General features: G+C 46.4%; 1 protein-coding gene across 2 annotated transcripts in view; it reads left to right on the top strand.

The window, feature by feature from the left end:
- Positions 1 to 14,107, top strand: part of BMPER (BMP binding endothelial regulator) — a 201,582-nt gene that overhangs the window by 102,482 nt on the left and 84,993 nt on the right. For both annotated transcript variants that reach the window (XM_054726134.1, XM_054726133.1), the window contains exons 7-8: positions 7,255 to 7,354; positions 11,377 to 11,486. In XM_054726134.1, coding sequence (XP_054582109.1) covers positions 7,255 to 7,354; positions 11,377 to 11,486 — 210 coding nt within the window. The remainder of the gene's footprint in view (positions 1 to 7,254; positions 7,355 to 11,376; positions 11,487 to 14,107) is intronic.

The following is a 14,107-nucleotide window of genomic DNA, read 5'->3' as shown; positions in this document are numbered from 1 at the left end:
TAGGAGCTCTGGCTCTACCTCTGTGCACGTGCAGCCTGCACGGCCCGGCCTGCCTGCTCACTCAGGTGGCCGCCGAAAGCCGGCCTGGAGCTTTGCTGTCAGCAGGTCAAGGCCTCACTGTGGTGCCTGCAGACACCTGTGGAGGCCACCCAGGCACTTTCCTATAGTCTCTGCAAGAGTCTTTCAACAGGATGAGCACATTCAACCTCTTTGGGACCCATCTCTCTGGCCCTCAGAACACACTGCAGTCCCTACAGAGCTGGTTGGCGTGGGCCAGACGATGATTGGCCAAGTCATACAGCTTGGTGGGAACTTCAACTTAGGGGTTTTACTGCTCACCAACAGGGCTGGCATTGTGGCCTTAAGGAAGCCTATGAGCAACCTGGGAGATTTTCCTACTTTATTAACCCCCCAAAATTGTTCCTAAAGATGTCCATCAGCATCTGGGATGTTGCCCCTGACAAGGAGAGAATAAGATGAGAAACTCAGATGGTCTGCTTACAATGTCACCTTCTAAATTTAGGATGAAATAACTAGGCATGCACATAAGGAAAAGAACAAACAACCTTTTCAGCTCAGCAGCTATGCAACCAGGGTTGAAATTGAGGTTCTTGACTATCTTTTCTTTCTGAAAAACGTAAGAAAACCCAGCTTTTCAGTGAGGGGAAGGTGGATGGAGCAGGTTATATTGGTGTGTTGTAGTGACTTCAGGCCTGAACTATTACACCTGGGCCTGCACAGTGAAATGACATATCTTTTCTTGACTAATAATTGTGCTAGGCAGAATAATGTACCCCTTGACTCATGAGATGTCCATGTCCTAATCCCCCAAATCTGTGACTGTTACTTTATATGGCAAAAGGGACTTTGCCGATGTGATTAAGTGGAGGCTTTTGAGATGGGAGATTACCTGGGATACCTGGATGGGATCTGGTACAAAAGTCTTTATAAGAGGGAGGCAGGCGGGCCATCGTCACAGGAAATGTGATGACAGAAGCAAGGGGCCAGAATCAGAGCAGAGAGAAATTTGAAGATGCTTTGATGATGGAGAGAGGAGGCCATGAGCCAAGGAATGCAGGCAGCCTGTAGAAGCTGGAAAGGGCCAGGCAATGGATTCTTCCCCAGAGTCCCCAGAAGGAATGCGGGCGGCCCTGCTGACACTGATTTTAGCTCAGTGATTGATTTCAGACTTCTGACCTCCGAGAACTGGAAGATAATAAATGTGTGTGGTTTCAAGCCACTAAGGCTGTGTGGCAATTTCTTGCAGCAGCAATTCGAACCCAAAACAGCGACATTAACAACAGCATCCTTGGACTTAGAAACATTAACTGATGGGAAAAAGAAAAGGGATTTGCTTCCGGTTTGATTCCCAAGACAGAGCATGAGGTCACGGTTCTCTGAATAGGCAGTGAAGGACAAAAGGGTTTTTATTTTTGTCAGCCCAGAGGGTACTTCCCACAGGTATTGTTTACTTAAACTTTATGGGACAAAATAGGTTATCTTGGCGAATCTTTCCCTGCATGTCCTTGACTCGGTGTAAAATCAAAGTTGGGTTTTATTTTGCATTTTGCAAAACCTGGTGCCTCAGGCAGCAGCATCTAAATCACCAGGGCAGGTTATTAAAGATGCAGATGCCTGGACTGTTGTTGGGGAAACTTTGATCTAGTACAGTTGTTGTCCGCTGGGAGTGATTTTGTTCCCGGGGGACACTTGGCAAAGTCTGGAGACATTTCTGTTTGTTACAACCAGGGGATGAAAGGTGATACTGGCATCTCGTGGATGGAGGTATCTACTAAACACCCTACAAAGCATAGCACAGACCCCAGAGAACACTGATCTCACCCAAAACACCTAAATTATTATACCACTGTGGTATATGCCTGTACGCCAATGTAGTGTGTGTGTGTGTGTGTACCTCTCTCTCTCTCTCTCTCTCTCTCTCTCTCTCTCTCTCGGCTCATTACCCACCACAGTTTGGGTGTCCTCTCTCCTTTGTCCACTCTACTTCTGTTCTTTTAGCTGGACAGCTCACCTGCTGCCCTCCTCTGCTTGATTTCCTGCCTGCACTGGCCACGAACAGGGCAAGCCAAGCACCAAGAGCTCTACCCCTGAAAGTAACTGCCAGGCTCTGAAACTTTACCACAAGAAATATCCAGGTCAAAGTGAGGTAGTGCCAAGGACAGTTGGTTTTTTCGTGTGTGAAGTTTTGTTTTGTGAATCCTCACCTGAGGAAGTTTTTCCATTGATTTTTAGAGAGAGAGTAGAAGGGAGGGAGACAGCGAGAAACATTGATGTGAGACACATCGCTTGGCTGCCTCCTACATGCGCCCTGACTGGGCCTGGGGATCGAGTCTGCAACTGAAGTACATGCTCTTGACTGCAATGGAACCCCGGACCCTTCAGTCCATAGGCCGGTGCTCTAGCCACTGAGGCAAGTGGGCCAGGGCTTATGTGTGAAGTTTTTTGACCCAATTTGTAACTCAGAGTGGGTGCTCTGCTCAAAATCAGCTTTGCACCACTGTTTGTTATGACATAAGTATTCTGTGTCACTCACGATGTTTTTCTCCCCTACACCAGCCTGTCCAGTGTTCCTGTCCCCTTGTTCCCACCTTCATCTGGAATCAATGAGAACTTCATTCTCTTGAAAGAATTGAACACTGGACAAAACGACCATTGTAGAATGTGCCCAAGAGCAGCTGATTGGCTGTAACTGGTTAGAAATGCACTGCTCCGCTTCTCGCCTCCTGTTAGAGAGCCGGGCTCTGTGTCCTGGTCCAGGGACGGGTTCCAGGCTGCAGGACAGTTTCCAGCCCCCACTTCTCAGTGGTCCTCAGGGGTGGGAGAGGCATCCTGCCTGCACATGGCTATGGTTTTCTCATCCTGCACTCATCGCTCTGTTCAGGAAGGGTTTTATTACGCAACAACTGGTACCTTAGGGTAAACTTTGACACAAAGCATTGTGTTCTTGACTGAATCAGCTAAAATAAAAGTCAGGGGGTAGACAAGAGACCTGGGATATGTTTCAAGTCTTTTAAAAACGGCTACTTTTGGAGAAGCATTCAGATACACAATTAGAACAAATGACCACCTCTAAAGAACAAACTTGCCCTTCCAAAAAGAGACAAATTGTGAATGTCATGACTCATCAGTACTGGGGAAGTTCCTGGCATTCCTTTCTTTGTTGACCAGGTGAGAATATAGTAGTTACATGAAGATGTTCAAACTTTATGGGAGGGTGGCACCTCTCACCCCTGAGTTGTTCAAGGGCCAGCTATAGTCAGTAGTCTCTATGTATTTTAACTATCTAGAAAATTTCAGGCATTCAACAAAATACATAGGATCCTAGGAATCCTACCAGCTTTACAAGTTGAGGTTGACTGTTGGTTTTTGAAGTCTCAGCACCAATAAATACTTGATTATTACCTAAAATGTGCAAAAGTCAAGGACATACAAATGTAAGTGGATGCAGACAGCCCTCAACTGTGCCTTCTCATCAGCATCCTGTGGTTAAAGACGTCTGAAGAATTCAGCCGGTTCTAGAGTTCATCAGAGTGATGGCTCTGTCCTTCATGGAACAGACTTTTACTGAAATATTCCTTGAGCCCGTCACTTTCATGAAGGATGTTGGGCTCTCAGGACTGATTCCTGCCCCAACAATAATCTAGTGTGAAGGCAAATCCAGTGTCGTCTTGCATGTGTCAAAAATACAGGAGAATAGATGAGAAAAGAAGAGATATGGGAAGACAGAAGAGGTGACTGGGACACAAATAGATTTAGAAGGCTTCATAGATGAGAAGAGGCTTGAGATAGACCTGGAATGAAGCAGGATTTCCATATGGGTCAATGATGGGGGGAGAGAGGGAAAGAGGTATGTATAAAATACACTGAGTGGCCAGATTATGATGATCTGTGAACGCATAATAATCTGGCCACTCAGTGTATATCCTATATAATAAAATGCTAATATGAAAATTGTCCCCTCCACCAGGAGTTTGACCAGCAGGCAGGCCGGCCAACCACCCATGTCCCCTCCCCCTGGCCAGGCTGGCCGGACCCCACCCATGCACGAATTCATGCACTGGGCCTCTAATATATATAAAGTACCTTGGACTTTCTCTTTAGGTTGGAGTGGGAGGAAAGAAGATTGGAAAGAAGATTATGGGTATCTTGACAAAGTAGGCTAACTGTGATAATAGAGAACTAATGTATCTGAGTGTTTTCATGCAGTGTTTTATTTTTTTTTTTCTTGCTCATTGAACAGTGGGTAGATTTCCATATGGTGACTTAGGAAAGCAGGCTTTTTCCATTTCTTGCGAAGTTCTTGATGTGCCCTCCATTCAGCCTGTTATCCATCCAGAAGAGAGAGAATAGAGCATTGTGATTTTTAAAATTTTATTTTTTTTAACTTATTGGGGTGATATTGGTTAATAAAATTATATAGGTTAGTACAATTCTATAATATATCATCTATGTATTGTATGTTCACCCCACGCCAAGTCTTCTTCAGTCATCATTTATCCCCCCTTCACCCTCTCCTATCTTCCCTCAACCCCCTTTCTCTCTGGTTGCATCAAAGATTTTTGTGGTCTATTATTTCCATTCACCTCCTGTTGGTTGGAACTGAATCATATGGCCGCATCTAACTGCAAGAGAGTCTGGGAAATGTAGTGCCTCTGTGTTGGAAGAAAAAAGGAACAAATGTCAGTGAGTGACTTCTAGGCTGAGTGGGTTGAACTTGACCCTGAATGCAGTGGTAATTCATCCTCTACCTTAGCATGGGGGCATGCTCAGTGGTGATGCCAGCTCCATCAGGAGAGTGATTTATGGAGGTTACATTCACTGCTATATCCCCAGCATATGCTAGGCCTCCAATATTTGATCAAATAACGAAATGATGGATGGGTGCTGGAAAGGAGTCCTGACCATATGGAACCTTCCAGGATCAATTAGTGGAAGAGAGTTGAGGCAGGGACGCCAGTTAGAAGGCAATGGCAATCATCTGACAGAGCCCGAGTGTGTGCAGGTACCGTGGGGATTCGTACATTTTTAGAAACAGTAATGTTTACTTCTGCTACTTTAACATTTTTAGTTTACAGCATAGCCACAGCTTATAGTTTAACCAGAGTCCCTGCGGAGCTGAAATCATAGAAAGAAGCAGCTTGTGAGCCAACGGGCCTGGGGCTCTGTGGAGGCATCCCTGGGCAGGCAGCCTGGGGACTGGGACTGTGCCACAAGCTGCAACCCAAACCAAATAAAACTCGACCAAACCAGCAAACCCCCATTGGAGTTCAAGTTACTTTAGAGGACTCTGGGGAGACACACTCCGCAGCTGCATTATGTATGCAAAATGCGCTCTCTGACCTCATTGTAAGGAAAATTACTGGAGTCCACAGAATCTTTTGCCAGCTTTCCAAAGTGTTGGACAAGTTCACTCCTATGCAATTATGCAACATTTAAAAAATTGTAATTTTAAAACATGCCTGAAAAATAGATGCTGATCCAACAAGAACAGAGAGTGTCCCCGAGAAGAATCCATTCTCTGTGCTCCCGAGAGAAGCCCGCACACAGCTCTCCTCGTGCGGCCGGGCTCCCACATTTTAGGGAGTTATTTGCAGATAGATTTCTTGGAAATGAAAAGCTAAGGGCAGCCTGTGTCCTCCCTCTCGATCTGACATTTGTGGTTTATGTATAAGCTGGGGCCGACCTCAGTGTCTGCTCCCTCCTCGGAGTCCGCGTCCCCGGAGTCCGGTGAAGGGCCAGACTTTCGGATTCTGCAGAGTCCAGGGAGGAACCGCCTCTGGAACAGCCAGGATTCTTAGGAGCTTTTTAGTGATTCTTGCTGACCTGAAAATAATGTAAAAGCAACAGAAGAGCTCTTTGTGGTATTTTCACATGTTCTTTATTGGTTTGGGGAAGGATCCAACAGTAAAGTGGTTTAAAAATCATAAATATTTAAAAAGACATCATGTGCCCTACCCTTTTTATCCATCCCCACCAAAAAATAAACTATAATAACACAAATGGCAAGAACAGGAAGAGAAGGCGGCAACATCAGGAGGCGGCAGTGTGCGGGGAGGGATGGCTGAGACCCAGGCGCTATGTGGAGTCCCTGCAGAAGGTGCTGGGGACAGAGGGAATGCGAGGGGTGTCTTTCCCCCGCCAGGCCCAGCCTCTGGGAGGCCAGTCCCTCCTTTCCCGAGGCCTCTTGAGATATAAGTTACCCGCCTGAGACAACGGATGCCTGAGGCTCTTAATTTGGTTTCTACCTCAAATCCCAGAGAAGCCAACCGGTAGAAATTATCCACAAATTTGATAGCAAATTCATTTTGCACAGGGTAGTTTTCCCATGAGCCTTGCAAAGGTGTTGGATGTAAGTTGACTCAAAAGCTGGTGTTTTTGTTGTGTTTCATCTTGTTTTCCCCCAGTCCCAGCTTTCTGAAGACTCAGTTACAAGTTTGACAACCACGTGCCTCTCTGAGGGCGAGAGAAGGGCGTGGGCATGCTGTGGGGGCGCCTTCTAGGAGGAAGGAATGGGCGTCAGCAGTCACAGAGGCTGGAGGGTTGAGAATGGGGGTCAGGGACACTATCTGAAGGCTCTAGACTTCTCCCCGGGCACACGGGCACACGGAAGCTCTGCCAGCTGTCTCAGTATCATACACCTTCTACCGAGGTCATTGACAGATTAGGTTAGCTTGGTAAACTCAGTGCAATTGTTCATCTGAATACCGGCCTGCAGCGCGCCCATTCTGAGCAGATTGGCCACCTCCCCTGATCCCAACCCCTCTGAGCTATCCCAGCAACACCCTGTAAGCTGTGGCAGGCAGGGGAGCCTTCCTGGGGGAAGATGTGCAGGGCCTACAGAGTGATGGGGTCTGGAAGAGGGGGTTCCTTGGCTTGCTTCGGGTCGGGGAGGGAGGCCAACTCATCCTGGTTTGCTCGACACTTTCCCAGTTTTAGTCTCGAAAGCCCCAAATCTCAGGCACTGAGACATTGGCTGGTCCTCAGGAGGACAGATAGAGGCCTGGCTGGGGTGAGAGTGATGCCCTCATCGTCTCGGAGGGCAGGCTTTTTGCTGATGTAGTTCCTGTGGTCTGCAGGGAAGGGAGGAGGAGGCTTGGGGGAAGTTACGTGGGTCCCAGCAGTCACCCAGGACTTAATATCGGGGAAGGCCCTGGTTTGGTCCAGAAACCTTGGTCATCGGATCTGCATTCACTGACTTTGCTAAATGTGCTTCTCTCTCTCTCTCTTCTTCAGGGAGGCAGGACACAGTGCGTGCGCGAGGTCTGTCCCATTCTCTCCTGTCCTCAGCACCTTAGCCACGTTCCCCCGGGACAGTGCTGCCCCAAATGTTTGGGTGAGTGACAGTTTTAAGGTCAAAGAACATTGTAATATATTCTCACCGGTTTCCACTGAGCGTGTTCATCCTCATGGCTGTGCTGGGTCCTCAGGGTGTGTTGTCTTCATGGCAACCTATCTAATTAAAGGAGCATCAGGTGGGCATGAGGGGCGGTGGTGGGGGGGGTGTTTTCTCTTTTCTGAGGCCTCGGCAAGATTTCTTCTCTCTTGGCCTCCCTGTGTCTGTGACCTGGTGCACCAGACGGCCTGGGGCAATGCCCTCTTGTGGGAGAACATTATTGAAGACCCTACCTTCAATCGGGCATCTGATGAGTTGGAACAGATTCTAAAGGCATGTGAAGTAAACAGAGGAATACAGACTCCTGATACTTTCAGAGGCAAAAGCATAACATGCCAAAACAAGAGGCTTAGAAGGGAACCATGGGTAATAGCCAAAAAAGGAAGCACTAGCTCGCTCTCATTGCACATTTCCTGTACTGAGCATCATGAGAAATAATTTATATGCTTCTTCCCATGTAATCTTAAGAATCTTCTGTGCACCTGAAACCTGTGTAATTTTGTTAACCAGGTCACCTCAATAGAAGCTGTGCTACATAGATACCAAATACATGACATCATTCAAATGTGTGGTCTAGGTGCGATGGTTAGTTTTATGGTCTCGAGAGGGAAGGTTTCTGGAAGGTGGCGTAGCCAGGAGGTGACAGGTTGGCACCTGAACATGATTCTCTGTGATGCCTAGCCTGTGCTTGAAGCTGCTGCAGCCCGACTGCCCTGGTGGCATGGAGGCAGCACGCTCGTCACCACTGGAAAGGAGACAGTCCATGAGGGAGGCTCTAGAGCATGAGGTTGGTTGGCTTTCGTTTATCATCCACATGCCAGCTTCCTCCATATGATCCTTAGTCTCTTGAGTTAGAGATGAGACTATTTACAATTCAAATGAAAGTAGCTTGAGCCATCATATGCATATGGTAGAGCATCCAGCAACCCCACCAGAATCTCCAGGGACCCTAGAGGGGGCTCATATTTTCCCCAATCACTTCTGGCTTTGTGTTTCTGCTCCTGTTATTTCTGTCTCTGTTCCTTTTCTTCCCCCTGCCTCTCTTGCTCCTTGTGCTCTTCTTTTTCCCTCTCTTCCCCCTCTTCATCCTCTTCCTCATCCCCTCCTCTTCCTCTTCCTCATCCCCCTCTTCCTCCTCCTATTCCTCATCCCCCTCCACCTCCTCCTCTTCCTCATCCCCTTCTTCCCCCCTACCTCACTCCCCTCCTCCTCTCCCTCCTCCTCCTCTTTCAGGTGCACATCTTCTGTGCACCTGAAACCTATGTAATTTTGTTAACCAGGTGCACATTCCCCTCTTCCCCCTCTTCCTCCTCTTCTTCCTCCTCTTCCTCACCCCCCTCTACCTCCTCCTCCTCTTCCTTATCCCCCCTCCTCTTCTACCTCATCCCCCTCCTCCTCCTCCTTCTATATTTTGTCCTTTTAGAGGTCTTCCCATCCAGTCTCTCCCCTCTGATAATGCTGTTGAGTCAAGGCTTGTGTCACAGATTTTACTGAAGGTTTGCAGTCAACGAGGATGGTCACTTTACAGCGAAGCACAGGGAACAGCATACAATGAAATAGTCAGCGTCCTTGGTTTGTAAAAGGTCTTAGCCATTTTGCCTTTAGGAAAATTTACCATTTGTCTTTCTTATTTGGGCTCCAGTTTCCAGGTACTGTCCACACCCTTTTCTTGAACCCTCTTGCCTTTCTTTCATAGTTTGCTTTTCCCAATTCCAACACATCCTGTTTATTTCTTTTTCTCATTCCCAGCTTATCACAGCCATACCCTTAAGTTTGTCTTCCTATAACCAAATTGGCAAATGAAGGTGTCTTGTCAACTAAGGCAGGTTTCTCCTCTTTACCCAACAATGTTCGCCTTCTTGCTACACACACACACACACACACACACACACACACACAGATATACTTTTTAAGTAAATATGAAATAATTATAAGGATGAAGGAGACTTGTTTAGACATGCCTAACTGAAGATATTGCCATTTATCTGTGTGCTTCTTGGTCAATGTGTGCTGGTGCCCCCAGAAGAGAATTAGCCCATTCGCTGTGGGTGGGATCATCATGCCGTGGGCCACCTAAGCAGGAAAGTCACCTCAGAGGAGGTGGCGTCCGGGGCCTGGCCTGGAAGATGAGTAGGATTGATTAATGCTTTGGAGCCAGTCCCATGGACATGCTGAGTCAGTCAGAGTTTCTCACATGAGCAATGGCTGCTGTATTGAAGGCAGATTTTTCAGTCCATCTGTGGTCATAAGACTGACTACAAAAGGAACAGAAAGTCTTAGGAAACTTGAAAATCATAATTCTCCCAAAGGAAACCATTTTTTTGGTTGGGTTAAACCCCAGTGGAATATTGTGGAAATGGCTCAAATCAGGCTGTACATGGAGTCTCTGAACCACTTTTTTGAATGTTTTATCTTATTTTGGGCCATGATGACTTTGGGATTAAGGTAAGATTTTATGTGGGGGTTTTTTGGGGGGCAGGTAGAAAGAAACATACCCTACCCACACATACACACAAAAGATAGGAAAGAAAATACAAGGATACTATCTAGATACTGAAATCTTAGACTAATTAGAATTTTGGCTGGTTGGATACTGATTTGGTGTTAAATTTTCCTGTCACCAAGATTCATTCACGTGACATACCTCTGTCTTTGACATCACAGCATTCTCCTTTTTTCTCCTTTTCAGTGAAGAGCCTGATCAGAGTTTTGTGTACACAGAGCACACGATGCTCCTTTAAGAGAAAGTGACATGGCCCAGGGTCATATTTAGATGATCCCACCACTCATAATGACAATACATATCACCTGGCACTTTTTGGCATGGTTAATGAGTGCAAGGCTTTGTAAGAAAAACTCTAAACTAATTACCACTAAGATGATTTTTTTTTAGGTAAAATCCACATTTTACGCAAGATAATTTAAGCCATTGGTTACATTTGTGCAGAGGAGGCATCAACTTGGTGAAGAGTCTTTTTGCTCAATGATATACTGATGTAGCCATCCATCTGTCCGTCTGTCCATCCATCCATCCATCCATCCATCCATCCATCCATCCGTCCATCCATCCAGGCAACAATATTGAGGACTATGCCTGTAGTAAAAGGAACAGGAAGGGGCTATTCATTCTAAGAGGAGAAGACTTCCCCAGAACATGTATTTTAATTGGTGGAGAAGAAAGCTTAACTATATCTACATATTTATTTATATCCTGCCTTTTGCCAAGGAGAATTTAAGTCCACTTCAGAAAATACAGGAAGCATATGGAGGTAAATTACAGGGAAAAGGCAAACTAAATTAATTCTGCAGAGATGCGATGCCTATGAAAGGTTGGACCCTTGGCATATGTAGTTGGATTCTGCCTCTATGGGCTCTTTGAGTTAGCTTCACCCTTTATGCCCATGGACTTGTAACTTCTTCAACTGAGATGCTATATCATTAGTTTTTCTCTTTGCTCATTCTTTTCCTTCATGGGACATCTTGCCTCCTTCCTTCCAATATTCACTTTCTGCATAATTTTACTCATTCTTAAATGTAACTCAGGCATCCCATCCTTTGAGAAGTCTTCTCTGTCCTCCTTTCCCCATGGTTCCCAGATTGGCTTCTTCCCAGAACATAGCATACATTTGTGCCGAAGTCATGTTTCATGGGTTTGTTTCCCCAGTAGATTCTGAGCTCCATGAGGGAAGGTCTATGTCTTAGTCCTCTTGGTTCACTATATGGATATTCAATGAAGATTTGTTGACTTATAGTGTGCAATCAAACTCTTTGTAAGAAAAACTCTCTAAATTAATGACTCCTGGGGAATCCCCTGGGAGCATCTGACCCATGGCTCTGTTTTTGTGCATCAGCTGGACCTGGGCTTGTGAGAGTGTTGAACTGCCAGTGCTGTAATTGCTGGTGACAAAGGGGGATGTCCTTGGCTTCTGCCTTGCTTACACTCTGCCGTTGCTTCCCTCTAGGTCAGAGGAAAGTGTTTGACCTCCCGTTTGGAAGCTGCCTCTTTCGCAGTGATGTTTATGACAATGGATCCTCGTTTCTGTACGACGACTGCACGGCGTGCACCTGCAGGGTATGGTGGTTCCGAGGGGCTGCCGTCTGACAGCAGAGCATCTTGGGCTTTAGTGTTAACATTGGGGCCAAACACGATGTGCCATTTATCAGAGGGAGGCATTATTGATGCCACTTTAGGGTGAATTCACACTTAAGGTCACAAGGACCCAAATTACAATTCACTGTCATCCCCCGAGAATAGCAAGTTAGTTTTTGGTGGTGAGAACTAAACTCTGAGGGGCTGTCGGCGGCACTGGCTAAACTCGGACAGATGAACGTGACAGTGTTCTCTGGAGCTGATGATCCACAGTGGAACCTCTGGCACACCTGGCAATAAAAGTGGCCTTACATTACATCCGAGAGAAAAGAGCGGCATGGATTTTCCATGCATCCATCACAAGGTCAACCTGGTAGTTTGGGAAGAGAGTATTTATGTTTTGTTCACCGTGCCATTCCTTATTTGAGGTATCACTCACTTTTCCCAAAAGGCAACCAGAGCCTAATGACTGGTAAAGAAAGAAATCCACCGCTCCCCCATTTTAAAGGGATACACATCCCACATTTCTAGACTGGGCTTATGTGGTGATTTATTTTTGGAACTAAGAAGAGAATCATTTATATGGAGGACTTTAGGGTCACTCATTAGTGAGTTCACCCAAACATCTGTGCAGCATGAGTGTGGTGCTGTTGGTGGTGTTTTTGTTTTTAATAGCTAAAGGGCAAGAGAGGGCCAGGGGGAGGTTTGCTCAATACCAGCTCTGAGTCAGTAGCCATGATGAGGGTTCAGAAGGTCCTGATTACTCGAGGCAGGCTTTGTTATGTAACAGCCCTGCTGCAGGGAGGCGGCTGAGGAAGGGCTGCTCTGTGTGCTCCCTGGCACTGAGACCGAGCCATCCCTAAGCCTGAGAGGACTTTCCCGAGGCTCCCTCCTCTCTTCATGGTTTGTGTTCTCCTATGGTAAACAGATGGCTGCTCCTGCTGTTGGCCTTGGCCTCCATTCTCAGGACTTCTCTTCCTCTCCAGGAACTTCACAGGTTATAGCTTCCTCTTGGGGATACTGAGCTTTTGATAAAACCCATGTCATTCCCAATTCTCTTGATTGCAGGAAAGCCAGACATCCCCTGAATAAGCAGGCTGCAATCATTTAGGATAGTCAGTATTATTTTCTCTTCGCTTAGAGCAGGGGTGGGGAACATCTGATCTGTGGGCTGTGTTAGGCCCGCGAAATCATTCGGTCTGGCCCTGCCAAGGCATTAGGGGTGAGTTAATTAAATGTTTGACCAAATATAGCTGACTAATTTTTAAGTTGATAATTTTGTAGGGCCCAAGAATGATGTTATAAATATCCAAATGGCCCTTGGCAGAAAAAAGTTTCCTCACCCTTGATATAAAGGATATCAAATGGCATTTTTTGAAGGATCACCTCAGTGTCATACTAATCTTGTATAATTAATCCAAGAAAGTATAGTAGATGGTACCAGAAGTACCTCTTGAAGTTATATAATTAGCATAGAATCTACAGTGTGCCATGCCAGCACAGCCAAGGGTTTGGCAAGCCTGAGGGAGGGCAGCAAAGGATGTAGAAAAGACAGACAAAGAGAATAAGCTGGGTCTAGGTCAGTGGTCGGCAAACCGCGGCTCATGAGCCACATGCGGCTCGCGAGCCATGGTTTGCCGCACTGTTGACTAATGAGTTTGCAGACCACTGTCATATACTACCCTTTACCTCCTTGCACACAATATGCCACAATTGCCTAATCCTCACAGCTTCCAACTACATGGTAACATTTAGTCTAGTCCAGTGGTCAGCAAACTCATTAGTTAACAGAGTGGCAAACCGTGGCTCATGAGCCGCATGTGGCTCGCGAGCCGCATGTAGCTCACGAGCCGCGGTTTGCCGACTACTGGTCTAGGTAGATCTTCCTGTGCCTGGCTGAGGCCACTGAGAAAAGATCCAGAAGGCAAGCTGATGCTTTATTTTATAGTCAGAGGTAAACAAGGTAGTGGTCACCATAGTTACAATGTTCTTGTGAGTTTCACTTGTTTTGGCAGCACTTGCTGTACCTCAGACAGCCCATTAGCTACCCAGATAGGATCTAGGGAGCATCATAAGGTCAAGCTTAATTATGCTAAGAGGGCTGTGCCCTCTAAGCTGGGACTTGTTTGTGGCTTTGCCAACAGGTCAGTTCGAGGCTTAACCCTATAGCTGCTCCCTACACTACAGAAGTTACATAGGTTGATTTATACAACCTACATGTATATAATGCTCAGAAATGCGTCCTGGCTCGAAGCTTACCAATGGGGTCTGTGTCTTGGAAGGGGGTTTCATCTCATTTCTCTGCCATTGTTCTCACCTTAACTCAACACTGAGGGGATGGCTGATCTACCTGGGACACTTCTTTTCTCCATCCCTGTCTTCCACTAAATTTCATGGGTGTTTGGCTCTTATAGTCCTTCCATCCATAGACCTGCTCCAGGTGGAGTTGTGTCTTGTTGGCTGGGGAACTAGGGAGGTTTCCTTTTCTTAACCTCTCTTCAGTGTGTGGTTGAATGAATCAGCAGACGCAGTTCACTAAGCTATTTAGTTCATGGAATACCACTTCTTTAGAAACCAGGCCATGCTCCTTAAAGTTACAGGTA

The sequence above is a fragment of the Eptesicus fuscus genome, chromosome 14, assembly GCF_027574615.1.
Source record: "Eptesicus fuscus isolate TK198812 chromosome 14, DD_ASM_mEF_20220401, whole genome shotgun sequence".
Classification (NCBI taxonomy): Eukaryota; Metazoa; Chordata; class Mammalia; order Chiroptera; family Vespertilionidae; genus Eptesicus; species Eptesicus fuscus.
This window is presented reverse-complemented; position numbering and strand designations above follow the sequence as displayed.